This window comes from Monodon monoceros, unplaced genomic scaffold (genome assembly GCF_005190385.1).
Source record: "Monodon monoceros isolate NGI ecotype Baffin Bay Population unplaced genomic scaffold, NGI_Narwhal_1 Super_Scaffold_1, whole genome shotgun sequence".
Lineage (NCBI taxonomy): Eukaryota > Metazoa > Chordata > Mammalia > Artiodactyla > Monodontidae > Monodon > Monodon monoceros.
The window spans coordinates 72,461,935-72,485,418 of record NW_021703765.1 but is presented as its reverse complement, the minus strand read 5'-3'; the positions used below and the strand labels follow the sequence as shown (position 1 = coordinate 72,485,418).

At 50.8% G+C, this 23,484-nt stretch overlaps 1 protein-coding gene and 1 non-coding gene across 3 annotated transcripts; one reads left to right on the top strand and one right to left on the bottom strand.

Annotated features, from left to right (window-relative positions):
• Positions 1-4,462: 4,462 nt before the first annotated feature.
• On the bottom strand, positions 4,463-16,699 carry SDSL (serine dehydratase like). 2 transcript variants are annotated; one of them, XM_029233065.1, is made up of 10 exons: positions 16,635-16,699; positions 13,515-13,594; positions 12,977-13,171; positions 12,766-12,805; positions 11,343-11,482; positions 10,097-10,185; positions 9,135-9,362; positions 7,295-7,419; positions 5,312-5,466; positions 4,463-4,768 (listed from the first exon to the last, which is right to left on the bottom strand). In XM_029233065.1, the coding sequence occupies exons 3-10, from the start codon at positions 13,148-13,150 to the stop codon at positions 4,613-4,615; spliced, it is 1,107 nt and encodes a 368-aa protein (XP_029088898.1). In that variant the 5' UTR covers positions 13,151-13,171; positions 13,515-13,594; positions 16,635-16,699; the 3' UTR covers positions 4,463-4,612. The 2 variants fall into 2 exon arrangements, with proteins under 2 accessions (XP_029088898.1, XP_029088903.1); XM_029233070.1 differs by lacking the exons at positions 4,463-4,768; positions 5,312-5,466 and adding an exon at positions 5,857-6,266.
• A 1,846-nt stretch (positions 16,700-18,545) lies between these two features.
• On the top strand, positions 18,546-18,677 carry LOC114902487. Its single transcript, XR_003795510.1, has one exon. It is a non-coding gene; the product is annotated as a small nucleolar RNA SNORA70 (small nucleolar RNA).
• Positions 18,678-23,484: the final 4,807 nt, after the last annotated feature.

Below are 23,484 nucleotides of genomic sequence, written 5' to 3'. Positions count from 1 at the left end.
CTTTATTCCTCATTTTGCAGGAGAAGAATTTTGAGGCTCAGAGAGGTTAATTCATCTCCTCAGGGTCCTAGCTAGTAAGAAGCGGAGGTAGGCTTTGAACCCAGGTCTTCAAATACCCAGCCTGGCCCATTCTCTGCTCACCTTACCACCTCAGAAGAAAGGGTTAGCACGTAACTTCAGGCAAGCCTCAGTTTCCCTCATCTGTAACATGGGACGAATTACAGCACCCACTTCCTGGGGTGGAGGAGTTTGGAAAATTGAATATGCCCTGCACAGGCTGAGTGCTCAATAACTTTTACCTTAAAAGGAAGAAAAAAGACCCTTTCCCACCACTTTCTCTCTCCCTCTCTCTCTGTCTCTCTGCTGGTTCTCCCCTAAAAGGAGAAACTTTGGTATTTATTCTTCAAACATTTATTTTATTCTTTAGGGTTTTTTTGGAAGGGGAAGGATTGGTGAAGGCAATCAGTTTTCGGACTTAAGATAAAAAATCACAGCAAAGGGTCGACTTGACTCTTTATAATTAATGGGGCGGCTTGTAATAGGATTCTCCTGCCCGTGGCGCTCCCAGGAAACACCTTTTTACATAAGATATTGCCCATGCCGGAATGGCAGCAGGGTGATTTATGGGGTTCCTTGCTCCAGAAAACCTCTCCTGGGGTTGCCCAGCCAGTGGAATTTATCAGGGAGTTTGGAAACCAGGTAAGAAACCTGCCCGTGACATTTTTGGTGGAGTTTAAAAAGCACAAACACTGGGGAAGGGAGAAGCCAGTGGGATGGGGGCAGGGGGAGAGGGTCCATTTAGGTTGGGTTTTCCACCAGCAGAGCCTGAGATGGGGGCTCTTGGCACGTGATTTATCAAGAGTAGAAGGGGATGGGAGGTGAACAGGAGGAGGGGAGGGTTCAGGCGGAATCGGGTCTCAGCCTCATCCCACGGGGAGCTCTGCTCTGTGGGTGGGACCACAGAGCTGCCCCCACCTTGAGGTTGCAGGAGAGGTTGCATCTCTAAACACAGTGGCTCCCACTGGCTGTTCTCTGGAGAAGGGGGCAGCTGTGGGCCGTCAGCAGCCAACACTCTCAGCAGCTGGGGGGCATGGCTGCACCCACCTGATCCAGGAGATTCGAGTCGGTGGTGGGGTGAGCACCAATCGTAAGCAAAGGTTTCTCAGGACAGGAGATGAAGATTGAGGCTGGGGACAGAGCGGAGGGAGACGGGAGGCAGGGATATGGTCTCATGCTCCACTCCCCTAGGGCTCTTCGTCATCCTCAGAGTAAACACCAAAGTACTGACCACAGCCCGCAAGGCTCTTCGTGATCTGGTGCCCCTTCCCTCCACCCATGCACACTCCTTACCTCCCTGTCCATCTTCCACCATCATCTACTTTCTCTCCCTTGCCCTTCCCTCTGCGGTCACAGTGGCCTCCTCACAGGTTCCCACCTCAGGACCTTTGCACATGCTGTTCCCTCTGCTATTCCCCCATACACCCCCACATACGCCTTTATTTCCTTCAGTCCTCGGCTCAAATGTCACCTTTTCAAAGAAGCTTTCTTAATCATCCTATCTCAACTAACCAAAAGATTAAGACACTTAGGAAACAGATCAACACGCTGTGTGACTGGAGGCTCCTGGCGCTGCTTCTCTAAACCTGTTTCTTCTGCTATAAACTAGGATCAATAACCCCAACTTCATATAAAGAGCTTCTGTAAATGGATTCCGTAAATTCAGCCGCTATCCTGGTGAGGTGTTGGTGGGATCATTTAAATTTTCCAGAAGTTTCTTCTTCAGAGCAGTCCAGGGACTTCCCTGGTGGCACAGTGGTTAAGACTCCACGCTCCCAATGCAGGGGGCCCGGGTTCAATCCCTGGTCAGGGAAGTAGATCCCACATGCCGCAACTAAGAGTTCACATGCCACAATTAAGGAGCCCGCCTGCCACAACTAAGGAGCTGGCAAGCCGCAGCTAAGACCCGGCTTGCCAAATAAATAAATAAACAAATAAATTTAAAAAAAAAAAAAAAAAAAAAAAAAAAAACAGTCCAGTGAGATGCGTTGCCTCATTGGGTTCACTACCTGCCCGTCATCACAGCTCAGCGAACCAGGTTCTACAGGGGGCGGACCGTGGTTCCACCTGCCTCCTTTCCCTGGAACCCCTGGCTACGCTGGCTGTCATGGTAATTAGGGTCCTTGACTCTGGAGTGGGCCTGGGCGCTGCCTCTCTCTCAGCATCCCTTTCTTCGTGTGTAAGACGGGATCCTCCCAGCCATTGAGTAGTTGCTTGATAAAGTGACAACAATTAAAACAGCACGCCATCTCCCAGGAATACACAAATAGAAATAATCCAGGCCCAGAAGAGATGAGATTTGCCTAACACAGGGTTTCCCAACCTCGGCTCTACTGCTCTAAGGTCCAGTTACTCCTTGCCGTGGGGGCCATCCTGTGCATTGTAGGGTGTCGGGCAACTTCCCTGGACCTCACCCACTAAGTGCCGGGGCACGCTCCCCCAACCCAGTTGTGGCAATCAAACACGTCTCCAGAATTTGCCAAACAATTCCCAGCTCACATCCTGAGAGCTGCTCTGATTGGACAGTTTGGCTCCTGGGCCTGCCCTTGAACCAGTCACCATGGCCAGACAGAATACAATGCTTGGATTGGCTGAGGTTGGGGTCACATGTTCCTCCTCCTTCCCTGCAGGACCTGTCCAGAGCCTTTTTATAAATATGCAGGCTTTTCCTAAATTGCTTTGAATTTGAGCTAACACTAATTAATTAGGAGATCTGTTATGCTGGACCTGCCATTGGATAAACTTGAGCGGTGGCCACCTCCTTTAGGCAGAATATGAGCTTCCCCGTTTGCTCCAATCCCCACCACTCCCTAATGTCTAGCCCCCAACCTGCTTCATCGTATACATCTAAGTTTGATGCCTGGCTAGTGACTGGATTATAAGTCCCAAGTGCAAAAATGTGAAGCTCTACACGGTTTGAGGGAAATCCTTCAATGAATTGCAAGTGTTGTCTCATAAATACACGAGTGCATGCACTCTCCCACACATGGACACAAACATACATGCATGCCTACAGGTACAAAAGCACACAGCCATGCACAGATGACTTGGGACATAAAGCCAGTCTGAGCCATCGTGTCCACAACTGAGGGTCAGACCCTTCTCTGAAGGTACTGGAGCACGTATCTGCTTTGTACTGGGCTCTTGCCCAGGCTGGAGAAAGGAGAGCAACAGTGGCATAACCCTGGTCCGCCTTCCCATGCCCCTGCCATGCCTGGGGCCAGCTCTGGGGTAAAAACACCCCCTTTGCCAACCAAAGGCTGGATTTCAACCATCACCTTGGCTTAAGGCTGGAGTGAAGGACTAGATGGAGGCAGCCTCTGGAGGCAGGGGTTTTAGAGTCCACCTGATGAGAAGACAGAGGGAACCTCAGCTGATAGGACCCACAGGCAACCAAAGGGCCCGCCTCCCAGGAGAGGGGCCCCAGCTGGGATGGAGAAGCTGGGTGTATCTCAGGCAGGTACACACACCTGGTGACCCAGTGTTCAGTGCTCTCCACAGAGCCCTGGACCAATACAGAAAATCTCGTGCTCCCAGGACCCTCTTCATAGGCTCCCCATTTCCCCCACTGAGTGGTCCAGGAGGGCAAAGGCAGAATGGCAATAGTTTCTCAGCTCCAGTGCCCATCCTGCTACATCAGGTCATAACAACCATCACCTCAGCTTCAACCGTCCACATCCTGCTCTCTCCCTGTGCCTCCGCTCTGCCCTTGGCATTCCTTGGGTGTCAACCAGGAAGGGCTACTCCAAGGTAATTGACATGTGTTATCTGGACAGGGTCAACAGGCCCCTCGGGTTCTTATCTCAAGCTTGCCGAGACCAGGAGAGGAGCAAACGGCAGCTGACAAGTCTCCCAAGAGTGCAGCCAAGGACAGGAAGCCTGAGTGGGAGACAGAGCACCTGGAGTGGAGACGGGCTCTGCCACTCACCTGGAGGAGTGCGGGGTTGGGGAGACGTTCTCTGGCTGAAGCAATCCCAGAGGCTTCAGGGAGGAGGCTGCCTTTACACTGGGCTTCGAAGAATGTGTAGGATTTAGAAGCGTAGAGGGCATGGTATGCAGGGGGCATGGCTTAAGCAAAGGAAAGGAGGTAGGAGAGCAGTCGTGGTTAGAGGCACAAGCCCAGGTGTTTACATAGCAGCGTTCCAGTTCAGCTGTGTGACTTGGAGTAAGTGCTTGACTGCTCTGTGCCTCGGTTTCCTCATTTGCAAAAAATGAAGATTATAATAGTATCTACCACATAGGTTACTGCAGGGTTAACTGAAATGCCTGCTGAGACCCGAAGCACACAGTAGGTGCTCAACACAAGAATAACTACTAGTTCCTCCGCACCCCTCACTGTTGCAGGAGGAACACTCAGGAAATGGTAAGAACTGGCAGTTATTGAAAGACGACACCTGTGCCGGGTCCTAGGCGTAATCTGCAAACAACCCATTTTACTAATTAGAACACTGAGGTACTGAACCAGAGCATCATTTACTCAAGGTCACTGGGGTAGTGAGTAGGAACAAAGTTCAGGCTCAAACCTGGCTGTGTCCCGCTCTGGAGCGCTCAGTGTCTATTCCAGGAACCCACAGGGACATAGGGCTGGGTCCTGGAGCCTTCTGGAGGGACGACCTTGGCAACCGAGGTCGACGTCTACGGTCAAAGGGAGGATGAAACCGAAGCAGTGGGAGAAGCAGAGGGAGGACACTGCTGCTCTCAAATCCTCAGCCTGAGAAAAGGAGGAGACACCTGGTGGAGGGAACAGTTTGGCCACAGGAAAGGAGGTGGGAAGCAGCAAGTGGGCCTCCTCCAGCACAGAGGGGCAGCCTGAGGCCCAGAGAGGGGAAGGCACTTGCCCAAGGTCACACAGCCCTCATGAGGCAGCCCCTCAGTGGGAGCCGGGAGCTGGGTTCTGCCATGGGCTGTGACACAGGGTGGCCCCCCACCCTCTCTGAGCCTTGTTTCCTGCAGCGCAGGGAGGGGTTGTATAGGGCTCCGCCATGCCCAGACTGTGTGGGCCCATTCGCCTCTGGGACCTCAGCACCCCCCGGCTGGGTAGAGTCAAGGAAGACCCTGGGGCAGGTCTCACCTGCCTGGAGCCGGGCTTCCCCATTGGAGACAATTTGCTGCCCCCTGGTGGCCACAAAGGATTCTAATTTTCTCTCGGTTTCCGAAGAGATCCTTCCCAGGGACTGCAGGTGCCCAGTTTCAGGACCAGTGTCCACCCTCCTTGTGACCCACAGGTGTGTCCAGACCGACCTGGAGGCCATACCTCCTTCTCCAATGTCCCACCACACAAAGAAGGCGAAGGTCCAAGAAATACAGAGTCATGTCGAAAATCACAGGGTTTGAAGCTGGCCGGGCTACATTCCAGCCTGTGTGACCTCGAGTGAGTTATGTCACCTTTCCATGCCTCAGTGTCCCCATCTGTAGAACAGGGAAGATAATAATGGTTTCTACTTCATAGTGCCTTTGTGAACTTTAAAGAGGACAAGGAATAGAAAGTTCTTAGAAGCATTTCTGGCACATGACAAGCACTTGATAAAGACTGGCAATATTGTCCTACCAGCCCAGGCCTGAGAAGTGACAGAATGTCCCCCTCCCCTTCCTGAGCAGGTCCGCCAGGTAAGGGAAGCCCGGTTAGGAGCTCAGCATGGCCGGATTCCCTTAGGAACCGGAGTTCTGAATTCTTGGCTTTGTTGCACAAGCTGTGTCATGGGAAGAGAGTCGCGTCATCAGAGTGCTGGCATCAGGTTGCTGTGTGCCTTCTCTGAGTTCATGGAGGTGGAAAAAATGGACCTGCTGGAGTTACAAGCCCAACTCAGAAAAGGTTTATTGGCCAGAGCTGCAGGGAAGCCAAAGGGAGCAGTTCAGGAGGGCTTCCTGTAGGAGACAGCCAGCATAGCAGCACAGAGCAGCTGCCACTGCCCTCCATGAGCACAGAGGCCCCTCAGCCAGCAAGCCCCTCCAGGGGTGTCCAGGAGCCTCTTGGGGATCACTGGGGACCAGCCGGCCCTCCTAAACCAGGAGCCCTCAGCCCTGGCCCAGCTGGGCTTTCAGAGCCTGTAGTTCTCCACTGTCAATGTTGTTGCCTCCACACACGATGACCACGACTGAGGCCGGGGAAGGGTGCAGGCGGCCCTCAGCCTGGAGCCTCCGCAGGACGCCTGAGTAGACGGCAGCTAAGGCTGCCCCGCAGGCAGGCTCCACCAACATTCGCTCATTATCTGCCCAGAGGAGGGGAACGGAGGCGGGGGGAGGGGGGGGGGAGGAACCAGTTAGTGCTCAGCAGGCTCTGGGCACTGCAACTCCGTGAAGCCAGCCACCCAGGCATCCATCTCACAATCCGTCATTTGTCTGACTCTCTCTCCACCCATCAATCTGACCGTCTATCCCTCCATCCATCCGCCTTTCATCTATCCGTCCATCCATCCCTCCCTCTATCCATCATTAGACTGTCTGTCCGTCCATCTATCAGTGTATCTATCAATCATTGTTTTATCCATCCATCCATTCATCCATCCATCCATTCATCCCCTATCCATCATTTGACTGTCTGTCTGTCCATCCATCAATGTGTCCATTAATCAATGTGTCCACCCATCCTTCCATCCATTTCCTCCATGTCATTTGTCAATCCACTGCCCATCAATCCAACCGTCTATCCACCCACCCATCCACCTATTCATTATCCACCTTTCCACTCACTCATACATTCATCCATTCACTCAACAAATATTTATTGAGCGCCCCCTCCCTGCCAGGCCCAGGGCTAGGAAGGCCCTGGGGACACAACAATGAACAAGACACACCAGCCCCCGCCCTCATAGAGTTCACAGTCTAGTGATGTAGTTGGATAAGAATCTGGCAGTTATGAGACTGTTGGGATTGGTGCATAGGAAGTCTTCAACCCAGGTGGGGTGGGGGTGAGAGATCAGAGGAGGCTTCCTGGAGGAGGTGCCATGATAGCTGAGTAGCCCCCTTAGTTACATGAAACAAATAGGGAGCAGGGCCAGGATGGGCAGCAAGAGGGAAGAAAAGTGGGTGCAGAAGTCCAGAGGCTAGAGACAGCAGGACACACCCCTTCTTCACCCCCACCCTTTCCATCCACTCAACGTGCACTTACTACATGATTACTGTATACCCAGCCCTGCGATAGGCACTGAGGATACAGATAAGAGAGAGCACGCTCTCTCCAGGGGATCCAGGGACTTTGCCGGTTTCTGAGCCCGGGTGGGGGGCAGTGCTTACTCACCCAGGAACCGCTGCACAGCGCTCACGGCCTCAACATCCTCCACCACCTCAGAGAAGACCTTGAACTCCTTCGTACACGCCAGGGCCTGTGCAGCCACCGTCCTGGCACCCAGGCACTTGGCTACACTGCAGGAGCGGGCAGGTGGGGCAGGGAGGGCAGGGGTGCGGAGAAGAGCTGGGGACTCAAGTCTCCTCCCCGCACAGCCCCAGCCCTCCCCAGCCCCGGGCCCCCCTCCCATCCTGCAATGGGCCGGGGGCCCAGCATTTCAAGAGTCTCAAGCAGCGCCTGGCTCAGAGGAAGCACTCAAAAACTGTGTGTCCCACGAACAGCTGGTGAATGCACGTCACCCCCTCTGGCTCTACAGCCGTGACTGTGTTGTTCTTGCACAGACCCCAGAAAGCCAAGCCTAGGAAATGATTTTTTCATTTTATTCATTAATAACCATCTACCATGTCTATGCTATAGCTAATATTCATTGAATGTTTCCAAGGTGCTGGATGCTCGGATTTTCCGACAGGGTTTTTTTTGTTTGTTTGTTTGTTTTTTTGTTTGTTTGGCTGTGCCATGCAGCATGTGGGATCTTAGTTTCCCAACCAGGGATCGCACCTGAGCCCCCTGCAGTGGAAGCACGGAGTTGTAACCACTGGACCGCCAGGGAAATCCCTGGATTTTCTGTCTTAATCCTTATGCTGTCCCTTGGAGTTAGAAATCTATGAGTTCCATTTTATAGGTCAGGAAACTGGAGTTCACAGAGGTTGAGTAACTTGCCCTAGGACACACAGCTAGTCAATAGCAGAATGTGGGCTCAAATTCAGGTAGTCTGGCTCCAGAGTCCACGCTCTTTACCTCCGTGCTTGGGATCACCTACCTGCTGGTATTCTCCTGAGCTAGGCAGTGTTTCAGGCCTGGGAGAGGCTTTGCTGAGCTCATAAGAACTGGCTCTGAGCCCTAAGTGGCCCAGAGTACGGACTCTGGTACCAGGCTGCCTGGTTTCAAACCTTGGCTCTAAACTAGCTGTGTGACCTTGGAAAAGTCACTTGACCTCCCTGAGCCTCAGTTTCCTCATCTGAAAAACTGGGCTAATAACAATAGCTGGCTCACGACGTTGTCACAGACAATGAGTTGAAACATTTCAAGTGCTTAGAACAGAGCCTGATAGATAGTGAGTTCTACAGAAGTGTTGGCTGCGATTATTGTCATTGCTGTTATCAAGAAGCAAGTCCGGGAGGGGAGACAGCAGTGAGTAAGGAAACACAAGAACAAGTAAATAAATACCCACTGCAGGTACACACTATGAGGGAGAACTTGGGAGGGGAAACTCCGATGACAGGGTTGTGGGGAGAATCTCTCTGAGGGGAGAGAAAACAGCCAGAAGAAGAAGAGGGAACCCTAGGACTTCTGGGCCGAGGACACAGCCCGTGCAAAGGCCTGGCGGGAGGAAAGAGCATGACCCATTCAAGGGACAGGAAGACGGGCCAGTGGCTGAAGTGGAACGGGGAGGAGTCTGATTGGGGCCTGAGAGCTTAGGGAACACACTGATGGGTTTAAGCGGGGAATGAAAAGTCCTATAGATCAGCCATGCAGGATTAAGGAGACCCCCCCTTGAGGGGACTTCCCTGGTGGTCCAGTGGTTAAGACTCTGTGCTTCCACTGCAGGGGACATGGGTTCGATCCCTGGTCAGGAAACTAAGATCCCGCATGCCATGGTGTGGCAAAAAAAAAAAACTTTTTTTAATTAAAAAAAAAAGGTGACCCCCTTGAGTGCCCCACTTCCACTAAGTGGGGCTGGGAGGTCCTAGGGCAGCCTAGCGCCCCACAAATGCTCCCAGCCTGTGCCTACCTGGTGATGTCCGGCAGTGTCACCAGCCTGCCTGCTTTAACGGCCGCATTGAAACAGTGTGCCCCTTGGGTCTCCATGGCAATTATGGGCACATGTTTCCAGCCCACCTCTGCCAGACCAGCCGACACCCCGGCCAGGAGGCCTCCGCCCCCTACTGCCAGCACCAGGGCACCCGGTGGGGTCCCCAGCACTGCCTTCAGCTCCCGCACCAGGCTCCCGTGGCCTTCCCTGCAGGATGAGGGAGCAGGAGAGAGGGGCAGGGGTGAGGGAGGCCCCAGTCCCACAGGCTCACAACCACACAAACTCCCCGCGTCGCCATCCGCCTCCCCACCCGTGGCACGTGGAGGGGAGACCCTGCCACGCTTAGTTCACTCAGCTTTCATCCACTCAGGTTATTCGTTCACTCATTCTTTCCCCCTTTCATCAACCTCCCAGGCACATTCTCAATCCATTTAATCCATTCCACAACGCTGGAAAGAGGCAGCGTTCTTGTGTCTGGTTAAGAGGAGACCAGAGTAACACTTGGAACCAGCCCAACTCAAGTCCTGGGCCTGGGACCCAAGGTCTCCGCCACTTACTAGCTGAGTAATCTTCAGCAAGGAGCTTGACCCCTCTGTGCCTCAGTTTCCTCACCTGTAAAATGGGCATTAAAACAACCATCTCTAGGGCTTTGGGGAAGACTAAACGGATGGAATGTGTGCCAAAGTACACACTCAGTCGAGGGGATTTATTATTAGCATTTCCATTTTACACACGTGGAAACTGAGGCATGGGTGGTGAGATGCTTTGCAGAGTCACACAAATCACAAGTGGCAGAGGTGGGGTCTGGACCTCCATGTGCCTGGCTTCCAAGCCTCTTCTCCTCTTGGGGCCTCAGTTTCCCCTCTGTCCAGTGGGAGGACCCTGACTCAACGGCGGTCTCTCAGTGCTGAGTTCCATGGGGAGAGGGGCACCAGCCTTACCATATCAGGGGGTGGTCAAACGGGTGGATGTTCACCCAGCCGTCCTTCTTGGCCAACTCTTGTGCCCTTAGATTGGCCTCGTCCCAGACCTAAAGAGAAACCGAGGACCTCAGAAGACGGGAGTCAGACGGCTATGGAGGTTGGAGCAGAGCCTGAGGTCTCCTGGATGGCTCCAGGGGCCAGTGGGCTGAGGAGACCCCCGAGGGTGAGACCAGAGCTGGTGTGGACCCAGCAGCCTCCTGGGACAAAGGCAGAGGCTTCCAAGTGGACAAATGGATGCCATGTGCTTTCTACAATCCAGGCAGGACCCATCGTGTTCTATTCTCATCATCTGGTTACCTGCGAGTCTCCCCAACAATACTTGGAGCTTTGTAAGAGTAGAGACCACGTCTTATTACCTCTGTATTCTTAGCACAGCCTAACATAGTGCAGGCACATGGTCTGTGCTCAATGAATATCTGTTGGATGGATGATGGATGGATGGAGGGGCGGAAAAGAAGGCAGAGGGAGGGAGAAAGGGTGATGGACGGAAGGATGCTGAATGAATGAATGAATGGATGAATATATGAAGGAAGGAAGGAGAAAGGAAGACAGAAAAGCAGGCAGGCAGGAAGGAAACTGTATACACTAAGTATTTGGAGACCAGCTTTTGGGTACCATGATATGGCTTTTAGTTTTAACCTTGATGGTTTTTAAAAGCCTGTTTTCCAGGGATGATGGATGGATGGGTGGATGGATGGATGGATTTTTTTCTTCTTCTTCTTCCCAGGAGGGGGGAAGCATGACATGTCTGGGTCTCTGTTTCTTGGGTAACAAAGTGAACCAACGATATCCTTATCTGATGAATATCCTTTCATTATCGGGGTGGCCTCAGAATGGGGGATGATGCTGTCATCATCTTTCTTTATACTTTTGTCTTATTGAAAGGCAAAAATTTTAAGTGGATAGCACCACGTGTTAGTGAGGGTGCAGGGAGACAGATACACTCCTGGTAACCACCAGCCTCCTGCTTCTCTTGGGTTCACACAGGAAAAGTCTCCTCAAGGTGGGGAGAGGCAAGTTGACAGATCCAAGCCCTTAATATACAACACATCTCACTCACCCCTCAGCTCAGCCATCCTCAGGGATGACTGGGTCCCAGGCATAGTTCACAAAACGGAAAAGGAAACAGGATCTCTTAGGGCTGAGGTGGGAGTAAAGGGGGAACAGCTCCCTTCAGCTGGTCTCCCCTTCTTGAGGTCCTTACCTTTCCCGTCAGCTGAACTTCGGCCCCCTCCCCCTGCAGCCTGCTCACCACCTGCAGAGAGGTGCCCTCGGGGAGCACAATGGTGGCTGGGATGCCCAGCTTCCGAGCAGCGTAAGCGGCAGCGATGCCTGCGTTACCCCCTGTGGAGGCAGTAGAAGGGGGGGCTGTGGGCATTTGTATTAGCCTGTTGACACACTGCTCTCCCACCCTCTCCGTTCCCCTTTGGGAGTCACGCCTTCCCGACACTTATATGCCCCACCATTGGCCCCAGAGGTGGACACGTGATCTATGTGGAGCCAATCAGAGAACACACTCACCTGAACCATGATTGGTTCAGGGATGAGTACATGGGACAAGCTGGGCCAAAAAGACCAATTCATGGATTGATGAGGCCATTGGGAAGGGGTACTCCCTTTTCACCAGGGTTGGTAGGATGGTAGGAGGCAAGCCTAAAACTCCGGATGGCCATCTCGCTACCATGTGGTCTATATGAGAGTAAAGTTAGTACAGAGGAACGACAAGCCAAGAAAAGGAGAGGTACAGAGGAGAGCTCCTGGGTCCAGCTGTGCCTGAAAGCCAATTATCCCAAGAATTCTTCAATTCTTGGAGCCTGTAACTTAAACCCGCATGATTGGGGTTTTATCACTTACTACCAGGAGGCTTGAATGATGGGAAGGGGGCTGAGAGAGGACATGCAAAGCAGCCATCTGACCATGACCTTGACGAGACTGGACCTTTAAGAAGAGGCCAAGGACTTCCCTGGTGGCGCAGTGGTTGGGAGTCCGCCTGCCAATGCAGGGGACACGGGTTCGAGTCCTGGTCCGGGAAGATCCCACATGCCGTGGAGCAGCTAAGCCCGTGCACCACAACTACTGAGACTGTGCTCTACAGCCCGCAAGCCACAACTACTGAGCCCACATGCTGCAACTACTGAGGCCCACGTGCCACAACTACGGAAGCCCGGGCGCCTAGAGCCCGTGCTCTGCGACAAGAGAAGCCACCGCAATGAGAAGCCCGCGCACCGCAGCGAAGAGTAGCCCCCGCTCGCCGCAACTAGAGAAAGCCCACGTGCAGCCAAAATAAACAAATAAATTTATTTAAAAGAAAAAGAAAAGAGGGGCTTCCCTGGTGGCGCAGTGGTTGAGAGTCCGCCTGCCGATGCAGGGGACGCGGGTTCATGCCCCGGTCTGGGAGGATCCCGCATGCCGCGGAGCGGCTGGGCCCGTGAGCCATGGCCGCTGGGCCTGCACGTCCGGAGCCTGTGCTCCGCAACGGGAGAGGCCACGGCAGTGAGAGGCCCGCGTACCGCAAAAAAAAAAAAAAAAAGAGGCCAAGCCCTGGACATCTACTGCTGCTCCAGCCAGGTCCTCCTCCCCCAACCCAGCCCTGAGGACCCGCATGAAGTAGAAAGGGGTGGGCTCACCTGAGGAGCACACCAGGTGTCTGCATCCCTTTTTGGCCACCTGGGAAGACAAGGTATGTGGGTGGGGGCTGACCCAAGCAGGTGTCATGGAGGCCTGTGTGGGATGGAGTTAGACCCTCCCACTCCAACTCTCCCCACCCCTCGTCCTGCCCACAGCTGTCCCCTTCCATCTGTACAACCTCACTTTCCCCTCCTGCCCACACACCCTCACCTCCTGGCAGAAACGTCCAATGCCACGGATCTTGAAGGAGCCAGTCGGCTGCACATTCTCATACTTGAGGAAGACAGGCATGCCCACCACCTGGGACAGTGCCCAGCTCTCCAGCAGAGGTGTGACGATGTGGAAGTGCTCACCCTTGGCACACTCCGCCAGAGGGCCCTCCATACCAGCAACCACCTAGAGGGCCTGCAGGAGGGCACAAACATCATAGCCCAGGCAGCTCCAGCCAAGAGTCCCTGTAACCAGAACAGGGAACGGGGAGAGGGAGAAGCTCCTCCGCTTGGCGCCCTTAGTGCCATATGGCTGTCAAGCCGTGAGGCTCCAGGGAAGTATCCGCGCCTCTCTGGGCCTCAGTTTCACCAGCTGGACAAGGAGGTTTGGACTAGGGGCTCTTTTCTTCTGTAACTGTGGCTGCTCACAGCGCTGGGGATGGAGAACGTGGCCAATAGTGGTGATGAATGAATGAGAGTGGGAGAATTCATTCATTCATCATTCATTATTCATTCAAAAGACATTACTGAGCACCTACTATGTGCCAGGCAGTTCCAGGTTTTGGGTCCTAGCAGGGAACACGTCAGAGGCAGCCCCTGCTTTGCCGGAGCTCACGGTCTAGTTGGGGAGACAGAAACACAGAATTTCAAACAGGAGTGACCTAGAGGGGAGGGTATTATTTTAGCAAGGGTGGTCAGCAAAGCCGTCTCCCAGGAAAGAAACTTTTTTTAAAACTTGTATTATGGAAAATTTAAACACAGCAAAAGTGTCAAGAACTGTCTGACGAAGCTCCCGTGTAGCCATCACTTAGTTTCAACAATCATCAACGTGTGGCCTGCCTTGTTTTCTCCATATCTGTGCCTAATCCTCCTTCCTGTATTATTGTTTTTTCCTCCTTTATGATTATTATAAATTTCCTCCCATATTATTTCTTCTGTAAATATTTCAGCATGTAGCTCTAAAAGCAAAGGACTCTTTTTAAACATTGTAGCCACGGTTTCAGAACAGTATACGTTTGTCCAAACTCTTCAAATTCTAACCTTGAGCAAGCTGATTTTATTTTATGGAAATTATGCCTCACTGAGGTTTATTTTTTAAAATGTAATCACAATGCCATTATCACATCTAAAAATATTAAAATGATTTCTTAATATCATCAAATATCTGCTAAGTGTTCAAATCTCCAATCGTCTCATTAAATGTAATAAACCAAAAAAAAAAAAATGTAATAAACCACCCATCTTGTTGTTGGTGATGGTTCAGGGTTTTGTGCATTTTTGGTTGGTTGAGAGGTAATTTACTTTCTTTTGACCTGCAAGTTCTCAAAGGGGAAACTTTGAGATGAATGACAAGAAGAGAAGCAAGGGAAAAGCGTTCTGTGGAGGGAACAGCAGGTAGAACCACCGCCTTGAAGGAAATGAACTTAGAGTGTTCCTGGTGCTGAGAGAAGGGACTGGTGGAGGTGAGAGTAGGAGGCGAGCAAGGAGAGGGGGTCGGGGATGTTGGGGAGGGTGTTCCAGCCCACGGTGAAGAGTTGGGATATTATTCTAATTCTACTTGCTATGGGAAGCCGCTGGGAAGTTTTAAGCCAAAGTGCGGATGAGTGAGTGAGTGAGTGAATGAACCAGTGTGTAAGGGCGAGAAGCAGAGAGGGAGGACATTAGAAGGGAGAACAGCAGAAGGATTTTTTTTTTAAGGAGCAAACGCTCTGCCCTCCCACCCACCCCCCTTTGTTTTTTCTGGCGCAGAAAAGCATTGGGCCGCCCAATAGTGGGGCTGCAGTTCCACTATTTGCCACTAGGCGGAGCGCTGCAACCTCCCCCGCCCACCACAAGCCCAAGCTTCTCGTCCACCCTTGCTTAGTCAAGAGCTGGGTTCCCCTCTTCAGAGGTTTCCAGGTCTCCTGTCCCTGGATTTGACTCTGGGCCTTTGTTGGGATGGCCCTGGGGTTCCCCAGGCATGGCAAAGCCATGGAACTCCACCCAGTTCCATCCAGGACAATTCTTAAGCAGGGCATGGCATTGGGGGAGGGTAGCCCACGGGTCATCCAAATCCCGCATACCCAGCCCTGGGCCTCACCTCAGCCCCAGAGCCCAAGAATGTGAGCTTTGGGGTCAATCAGAGACCAGAGTTAGAAACTAGCTATGACTTCTTGGCTGTGTGACCCAGACAAGTGTCTCAACCTCTGTGTGCCTATTTCCCCTTCTGTAAAATGGGAATAATAACATCCCAACTCACAGGTTTTGGGGCAGATTAATAATAATAGTAATAATAATAATAGCTATCCTTTGTGGAATCCAATTACCAGAAACTGACTGAGTCTTTTGGAGGCATTATCTCACTGAGGTCTTTTAACAGTGCCGGTAGGCTCATTGTTACTCTAGAATGCTTACAAGGTGTAGGCCCTGACCTAGGGACTGGGGACACCATGGTGAACCAGACAGATATCTACTCCTGGAGGTGACTTATAATCTCAGAAGGGGATCGACATTCAACAAATAACTGTATAGACAAACAAAATAATCAGAAATGGTGAGAACTGCTAAAAGGGAAACAGGCATATACGGAGTCTTGAAAAGAAGAACAGGGGACCTACTTTGGGTCAGGAGGTCAGGAAAGGCCTTTTGGAGGAGGTGACCATTAAAACTGAAACCTGAAAAATGAAAAGGAACCAACCACACAACAAACGGGGAGAAGGGCTTGTGCATCACAGGATCATTGCGATGATTACGTGAGACCATAAAGTAAAGGCATCAACTCTGCTTCACATATAATAATAGCTAATAATTATATGGGACTTACTTTGAGCCAGGCACTATACCAACCACCTTATATTTTACCTCATATAATCATTACAATGACCCTGAGATAGGTTCAATTATTAACTCCACTTTATAGACAATGAAACTGAGGCCCAGAGAGGTTAAGTAACTTGTCCAAGGTCACACAGCTAGAAATGGCATGGCCAGGATTCAAACTCAGGCAGTGCACTTTGGCATCTGTGTTCTTACCCACGATGCTTTACTTTCTCTTTTATATTAGCATTATTATCATTAAAGGTGTGAGCATTTAGTACTTAACTGCCAGTTGTCCTTAGGAGCTAAATGCTCCTGCCTCAGTCCCCAGGCGCCCCCAGCCCTCTTGGTTATACCGACTGCCCAGAAGAGGACAGCAGGCGTCAGTCGAATGAACCCCAAGTTGCCAACAGCCTTATCAAGCCCAGACGCCCAGGAGGGCACCTGCTACTTCTATGAATTGGGGTAAAAGACCAACTGACTACCTTTTCCACCTCCCTTGTCCCTCACGCTTTTCCCCAGAGGCCACCTGGGTGATGCTCAACAGTCAAATCTCTGGTGCCAGGGCTGGGAAACCTCAGCCACCCCTTGGCTGGCAGAATGTCAGCCCCACCCCCCTGGGATCAGGATGTGCTCCCCAATCCTCAGGGTCCCAGATCCCTAGCCTTCTAGTCCAAGGCAGATGGGCCACAAGCACCCTGAGCTGAACCCATGTTCCTGGGAGGACTTCGGACAGTCTCACCCTCCCACTTTCTGTCCACTCAGCAGGAACTTGGCCCCAGAACTTTCCAGACTAGCCTCTACTCACATTCACAAATGTACATAGAGCCCCAGGGCCCTATTTGGGCCCCAGACCCCCTTACCTTCCTTCTCAACAGTCCCCAGACCAGCTCAGCCCCAGCCCACTGCCCACCAGTCTGAGTGGGCACTGGCTCTGCCAGCTTCCTGCAGCTTCCTGTGGCCTTGGCCCCTCCTCTTGTATTAAAGGGACAGCTCCCCACTGAAGGAGAAAGGGGACAAGATCAGCCTTCACTGCCTCCCGGTTTGCTGCCCGAGACATGTGATTACCTGGTCCCATTTCACAGATGAAGAAACTGAGGCCCAGAGAGGGGGACTCACTCAGCCAAGGCCACCCAGCCAGCGAGGGGCACCCTTTAACTCTCACCCTGGACCACCTTTGCTGTGACACAGACACCTCCAAGCCCAGTGCTTGTGCCGAATGCCAAGCCCCTTCCCCTGGACCACTGTCAAGGTCAACTTAGGTCTGAGACAAGATAACAAGGATAAAGGAACAATTATTATCTGTCACATGAGAAAGGCATGTTTTCTTCTGGAGCTCCTCCTCATCTGTGATATTTTATACCCAACATTGGGACTCAAGCAATTATTTATTGTTCAAATGAATGACTCTGACAACCGATTCATTCACTCAAAGAATATTTATTGGACACGAACTATGTGTCAAGTCCTGGGACCTTTAGCCTCAAACAAGACAGCATGTCCCCTGCCCTCAAGAAGCCCCAAGATACCACTGAAGAGCAGCTATGATCAATGCTGTCAGATGTTGGCAAGAAGAGGTGGGGTAGGGCTGTGGGCGCCCAGAGCAGGGACCTCACCTGGCCCTTGAGGGCTGGGAAGGCTTCCTGGAGGAGGAGACTGAGAGGGGTCAGGAATCAGGAACAGGGAAAGCAAAGGTCTGAAACTGAAAAACATGGGGTGTTCCAGGAACAGAGACATGTGCAGGAGGACTCGAGAAAAGGCAAGGATGGGACAGCATGTGGGTTTGGGGCTGAGGAGGTGGGCAAGGACCAGAGTCCACTGGATGCCTGTGCCAATCCAGAGTCTGGACCTCACCCCAGGGGCACTAGGGAGCCATGGAAGGCTTTAGGCAGGGGAATGACGTGATCACATTCATGTCTTGTCTCTATCAGCATCTCACTGGGTGAATCTGAGCTGGTCACATTAATTTGGGGGGGGGGCCTCAGTCTCCCTATATATCAAATGGGAGGTGAGGTCCAGGAAGCACCTGGCAGCCCAGATGGCCTGTGCCCTTCTTGACCTGTGTGTGACCTCCCCGGGTTTGATGATTAACTCCTGGCCACTTGGGGTCAAGTGGAACTGCTTGGTCATGATCCTTGATGAGGACTTTAGCAGTTTCATCCCCATCCTCACATTAGACAAACACCATCCTTGACAGGTGTCCTGTCCTGGTCTGGGCACTGGGGACACAGAGGTGATAAAACCCAGTTCATGCCCTGAGGTGGCCCCCAGCCTGGAAGGGAGAGAAAGTCACTAATTCAGTGACAACCCTAACACCCCCTAGGAGAACAGAGAGCAGAAGGTCCCCATAGGGCAGCTGAGGGTGGGGTGTGATCAGGGAGGGCTTCCTGGAGGAGTGGGGCCTTAGCATATAGTTCAGGTTTGGACAAGAAGCATGATGGCTGCATTTGTTGCATGCCTACTGTATGCCAGCCCTTTTGCGTTGATGAGAGATTCCCAAAGGTTTTTTACTAGTTGGGTATTTATATCCTCTGTGTGTGTGTGTGTGTGTGTGTGTGTTTGTGTGCATATAAAATAATACACATAATTTTATGGATGTTATTGCTTAGGAAGAAGCTAAGGCAGGTATTAAAGTTTAAAAATGGAGGTTTTTTTCTTTTTTTAATATTAAATAGTAGCAGTAAGTTTCTGGCATGAAGAGGCAGTAACAATTAGAACACAGACCCTGAAGCCAGCCTCTAGTACAAATACCAGCTTTGCACTTACTGGCTGTGGCTTGGGTAAGTTACTTAACCTCCCCGTGCATTGGTTCCTCAAGTGTAAGATGGGGATAAAATACTACTTCCCCAGTAGTGGATGCAGCCTGTTGCCTGTATGGGCTGCCCTAAGGGACCCTGGAGACAGCCCTTTCCCGTGGACATCCATGTCCGGCATGCAGTCCCCAATCTAGGCTCCAGACAGGTATGCGCGGGGCCTTTGGAAAGCCCCAGGGCACAGTGGCCAGGGTCCGCATTGGCCAGGTCATAATGTCCATCCGCACCGAGCCGCAGAGCAAGGAGCATGTGACTGAGGCCCTCCACAGGCTGAGTTCAAGTCCCCTGACCCCCAGAAGATTCACATCTCCAAGAAGGGGGGATTTACGAAGTTTAAGCAGATGAATTTGAAAACATGGTGGCAGAAAAGTGGCTCATCCCAGATGACTGGGGGGTCGAATACATCCCTAATCGTGGCCCCCTGGACAAATGGCAGGTCCTGCATTCATGAGAGCCTTGGCGCTGTCCTCTCCTTACTCACGCCCACCAATAAATACTACTTTCCTGTCCAAAAATTAAATTAAATTAAAAGCTATTTTTCCTTACATTAAAGCAGTATGGGAGGAAGACTTTGAAGTTTTGATTATAATACTGAATTTCCATTTGGTGGGTAGAAAGAAAAAATACTGCTTCCCTAGTGGAGTTGATGTGAGGATCAAAAGAGTTAACAGATGCGGACTTCCCTGGCAGTCCAGTGGTTAAGACTCTGCGCTCCCCATGCATGGGGCACGGGTTCGATCCCTGGTCAGAGAACCATCCCCCATGTTGCACAGTGCGGCCAAAAAAAATAAAATGAACAGATGTAAGCTATTTAGGACAGTAGGAAGTATCCTGTGTTTGCTGCTGTTCTGCTAGCGTTGCTCTATGAGTATTATAAAAGGTGTGATACAACAGTGTGGCAAAAATCGCAAAGGCAGCTCATGAATGTCCGAAGTTTGGGAACATGACATCGTTCTATCACAGGACGCTTACAACACCCTGGGGGAGGTGGGTATGGTAATGAGCTCCACATTGTGGAATCAGATTTGGCTCAGAAAGGCTAGGTCATTTTCCTGAGGTCACACAGCAGGGGCAGAGCCAGGGCTTAGACCCAGAGCTCCTGACCTGGAAGAGGATGGAGTGGGGAAGCCAGAGTGGCTGCATCAGAGAGCAGATGAGGCTGCAGAGGGGTCCAAGTCACTGACCCATCCCCTCCCAGATCCACATTTGTTAGCCAGGCCCTGTCCCTGACACCTCAGGCTGCCAAACACCCTGGCCAGTCTCCCGGATTATTCATTAAGCTTCATTTCACCGTCTTCGCCCCCAGCTGGCCTTCTTGTTCCCAGGGCAAGGGAACTGCGTAAAGGGGAGGGATGGAGTCTTGGACGCAGTTAGCTGGCCCTCTGAATTTGCAGGTTTAACTCTGCATCATACATTCTCCAAGGCACAGAGGTTCCGTTCCATTAGCAGGGAAAAGAGCTGGAGTTCATGCAGCCAAGCGCCCAGTCTGGCTGCTGACTAGCCCAGCTGGGATTTGCCCTGGATCTTCTAACACCCAGCACGTCTTAGCTAACGTCTCAGACCCTTGCCAAGATGATCAATCATTCCAGAGCAGAGAGGGTTTCAAACTAGGGGGCCACGTTTTTGCTGGCTGGAGCTGATTCACTCTGTCCTCTGTAGAGCTACCCCGTGGGGGATCGTTCTATTTGCCACTGTCCCCATCTTTCTCTATTGCATCCCTAAGACCCAGAAGGCTCCTGCCTGGTCCCTGGAGTTCTTTGAGTTTGAAACCCTGTGCAGAGGAACTTCCCCTCTCTCCTCTTGCCCTGATAAGGAAAGGAGTCAGTTATTAAGGGAGAAGCTGAGGCACAGAAAGGTTAAGTCACTTGCCCAGCAAATAGCCCATGGGACCAATCACTGAGGGATCCCACATCCAACGTAGGTGTTCTTGTCCCAAGAGACTTACAAATTCACAGCCATGATATCTGAGCTGAAAGAATTTGTCAGGGCCATCTAAGCCATCCTTATAGTGGATGGGGAAAACGGGGCCCAGAGGAAAAAGGGGAACAGTTCTGGCCCCATGTTCAGATTTTTGAAATAAAGATAAATGGATAGACAGCTTTAAGGGTGCAGTGCATTAAATATTGCACAATATAGGAGGTGGTACAACTCGATATACTTGTATACATTTAATAGCACAAGTATAGGGACAAGCCATGCGATTGGAGGAAAAACCCAGGACTGAACTGAGTGGTCCTCTGTTACCGATAGAAGCTCCCTGTGAATTCAGACCTGAGACCGCGGAGTTGGTCAGTACATAAAACGCACTGAATTCAAGACAGACAGTAGCAGCAGGGTAGATATTAAGGAATTGGCTCTTGCCAATTAGGATTGGCAGTGGGGGCCAGTCGGAAGTGAGCAGGGTGGCTGGAGACTGGAAATCTAGATGCTGCAGCTCAAGTCCAGGATCTGTAGGTTAGAACAGCAGTCTAGAGATGGAATGATTAGTGCATTCTTCAAAAATCCCAGATTTTCCAAACAACTTCTTAGGATGCTTTCCTCAAACAGGGGTGTGATGACTTTTTTTTTTAAACAAACAACAATGTTGCTTTTAAAAAGACAACAATAACAAAAAGTTCCTGATACACCAGTCTATGATTGCATCAATACCTGTAGGCTCATGGAGAACAATACTGATAACATCATTTGTCCTGGGGAAATGGGAGAGGTGGGGATGAGGGCGGAGTGGGGCAAGGAGGCGGGGGCCATCATGGAAACATGACATGAAAATGGTCCGTAATCTCCGCTGTGCAATATGGTAGCCACTCACCCCCCATGCATACCGAGCTCTTGAATTGTGATCGTGCCACTGAGGAACTGAATTGTAACTTTTGTTTAATCGAAATGTAAATAACCTCAAGATGGATAAACAACAAGGTCCTACTGTATAGCACAGGGAACTATATTCAATATCTTGTGATAAACCATAATGGAAAAGAATATGGAAAAGAATGCATATATATATGTATATGTATAACTGAATCACTTTGCTGTACAAGAGAGATTAACACAGTACTGTAAATCAACTGTACTTCAATAAAAATTTTACTTTAATGTAAATAACCAGCGGTGGCCAGGGGCTACCATACTGCAGAGCATGAGCTAGAGAATCTGTCTAGGAGGCAGTGTGGACCCAACATGAGAGGCGTTATTGTCACCAGGGGAGGGGGAAGTGTGTTAGTCAGTCCTTGGGCTTTGTGTAATGATTCCCCCACTGAGACAGACAGATCCAAGTGACATGCAGACAGAAGGACAATCACGACACAGGGACAGGAAGTCCCCCAAGTAAATATGGGATCTGTGCGCCATACAGATGGACGCAACTCAAAAACACTCCACACCTGGAAGAAAGAGGAACGTTACAGTGGGGACACCTGACAACCAGCACCTGGGCCAGGTGATCAAGGTCAGCATCCACAGTGATGAGTCATGTTGGTAGTTGGCATATGGTCTTAATGGGATGGGATGAGATATCGCCTCCATGGCCTTCCTCCCCAAATCCTATAACCCCCGTCCTTCCACTCATGAGAAAAAACATAAAATCCACGACAGTTCTGTTCAAATCTGTCAAGGTTATCAAAAACAAGGGAAGTCTGAGAAACTGTCACAGCCAAGAAGAACCTAAGGAGACAGGATGGCTCAATGTAACGTGCCGTCCTGGATGGGATCCTGGAACCGAAAAATGACGTCAGGGAGAAACTAAGGAACTCTGAGTAAAATATGGACTTCATTGAATAATAATGTATCGACAGTGGTTCAATAATTGTGACAAATGTACCGTGTTAATGTAAATTAATAATAGGGGAAACTGGGTGTGGGGTATATAGGAACACTCTGTACTATCTACGCAGTTTTAGATTTCCATTTCTGTAAATCTATAACTATTCTAAAATAAAAAGGTTTTTTTTTTTTAAGTCCCTATACCCAAACCTGCAAAAGTAGCGGAAAATAACAATATTTCTTACAAGAGGATTCTTTGCTTTGCAGAAAGATTCTCCTCAGAGGGTGCTTAAATAACGAGGTGCTTTTTTTATTTTTTTCATTCTCATTCAAAGCAAGCTTAACTGACTAAAGTCCTCTGTTTTGAAATGGAGGGAGAAACAGGCCCACTGCATGGAGCCAGATGTTGAGAAGCTAGCCGATGACAGAGAAAAAGCTGGAAAAGAAATTGACTGCAACCATTAAATAAAGAGGGGGCAATGAACAGGAGCCAGTCTGGGATCAGCAGTAACAAGTTTTTCCCTTTTGCCATAGTTATTTTTCTGTATAATCAGGGGAAATGCATAGCAGAGGCATGTATCATGGAGGAATAATATTTTGAGAATATTAACTTATCACTCCCTCCCCCTCACTTCCCTCCCCTGGGGAGGAGACAGACAGTGAGAGACAGAGGGTAACAGAGAGACAGAGACAAACACAGAGAGACAGAGGCAAAGAAAGAGAGACATTGAGAGACAAAGAGACAGATCAGAGAGAGTGAGAGAAAGAGAGAGAAAAAGAAAGAGAAAGGAAAAGAAAGAAGGAAGGAAGGAAAGAAGGAAGGAGTCCTCATTTGTGACATTTGTTGATGTTCATGGTATCAATAGTCCCCAGAGGATAGTTTCAAGCTACCAAAGTTTAACAACTTATTCAAACTTTCCTGCAGATGCACGGTTGATAGGCATCTACTCCACACTCGGCTGCCGGAAGAGGGGCCGTGCACTTTGCCTCAGGGAATGGAGATAAGAGAAAGTTTAAGGCAGTGGCCAAAACAGGGAGGGGAGTGAAGATACCTTGAGCCTCCAACCTTTCTCTGGAATGGTTGCCCGTGGACCCCAGACTATGGGACAAGGATTCACGTGGGTGGGAATGAGGAAGGGCC

Coding starts and splice junctions, on each gene's coding strand:
- SDSL (XM_029233065.1), bottom strand. CDS start 13,150: ATGGAGGGCCCTCTGGCGGAGTGTGCCAAGGGTGAGCACTTCCACATC. Junction 12,806..12,976: donor TTGGACGTTTCTGCCAGGAG/GTGAGGGTGTGT, acceptor TTGTCTTCCCAG/GTGGCCAAAAAGGGATGCAG. Junction 7,420..9,134: donor ACACTGCCGGACATCACCAG/GTAGGCACAGGC, acceptor CCGCTCCTGCAG/TGTAGCCAAGTGCCTGGGTG.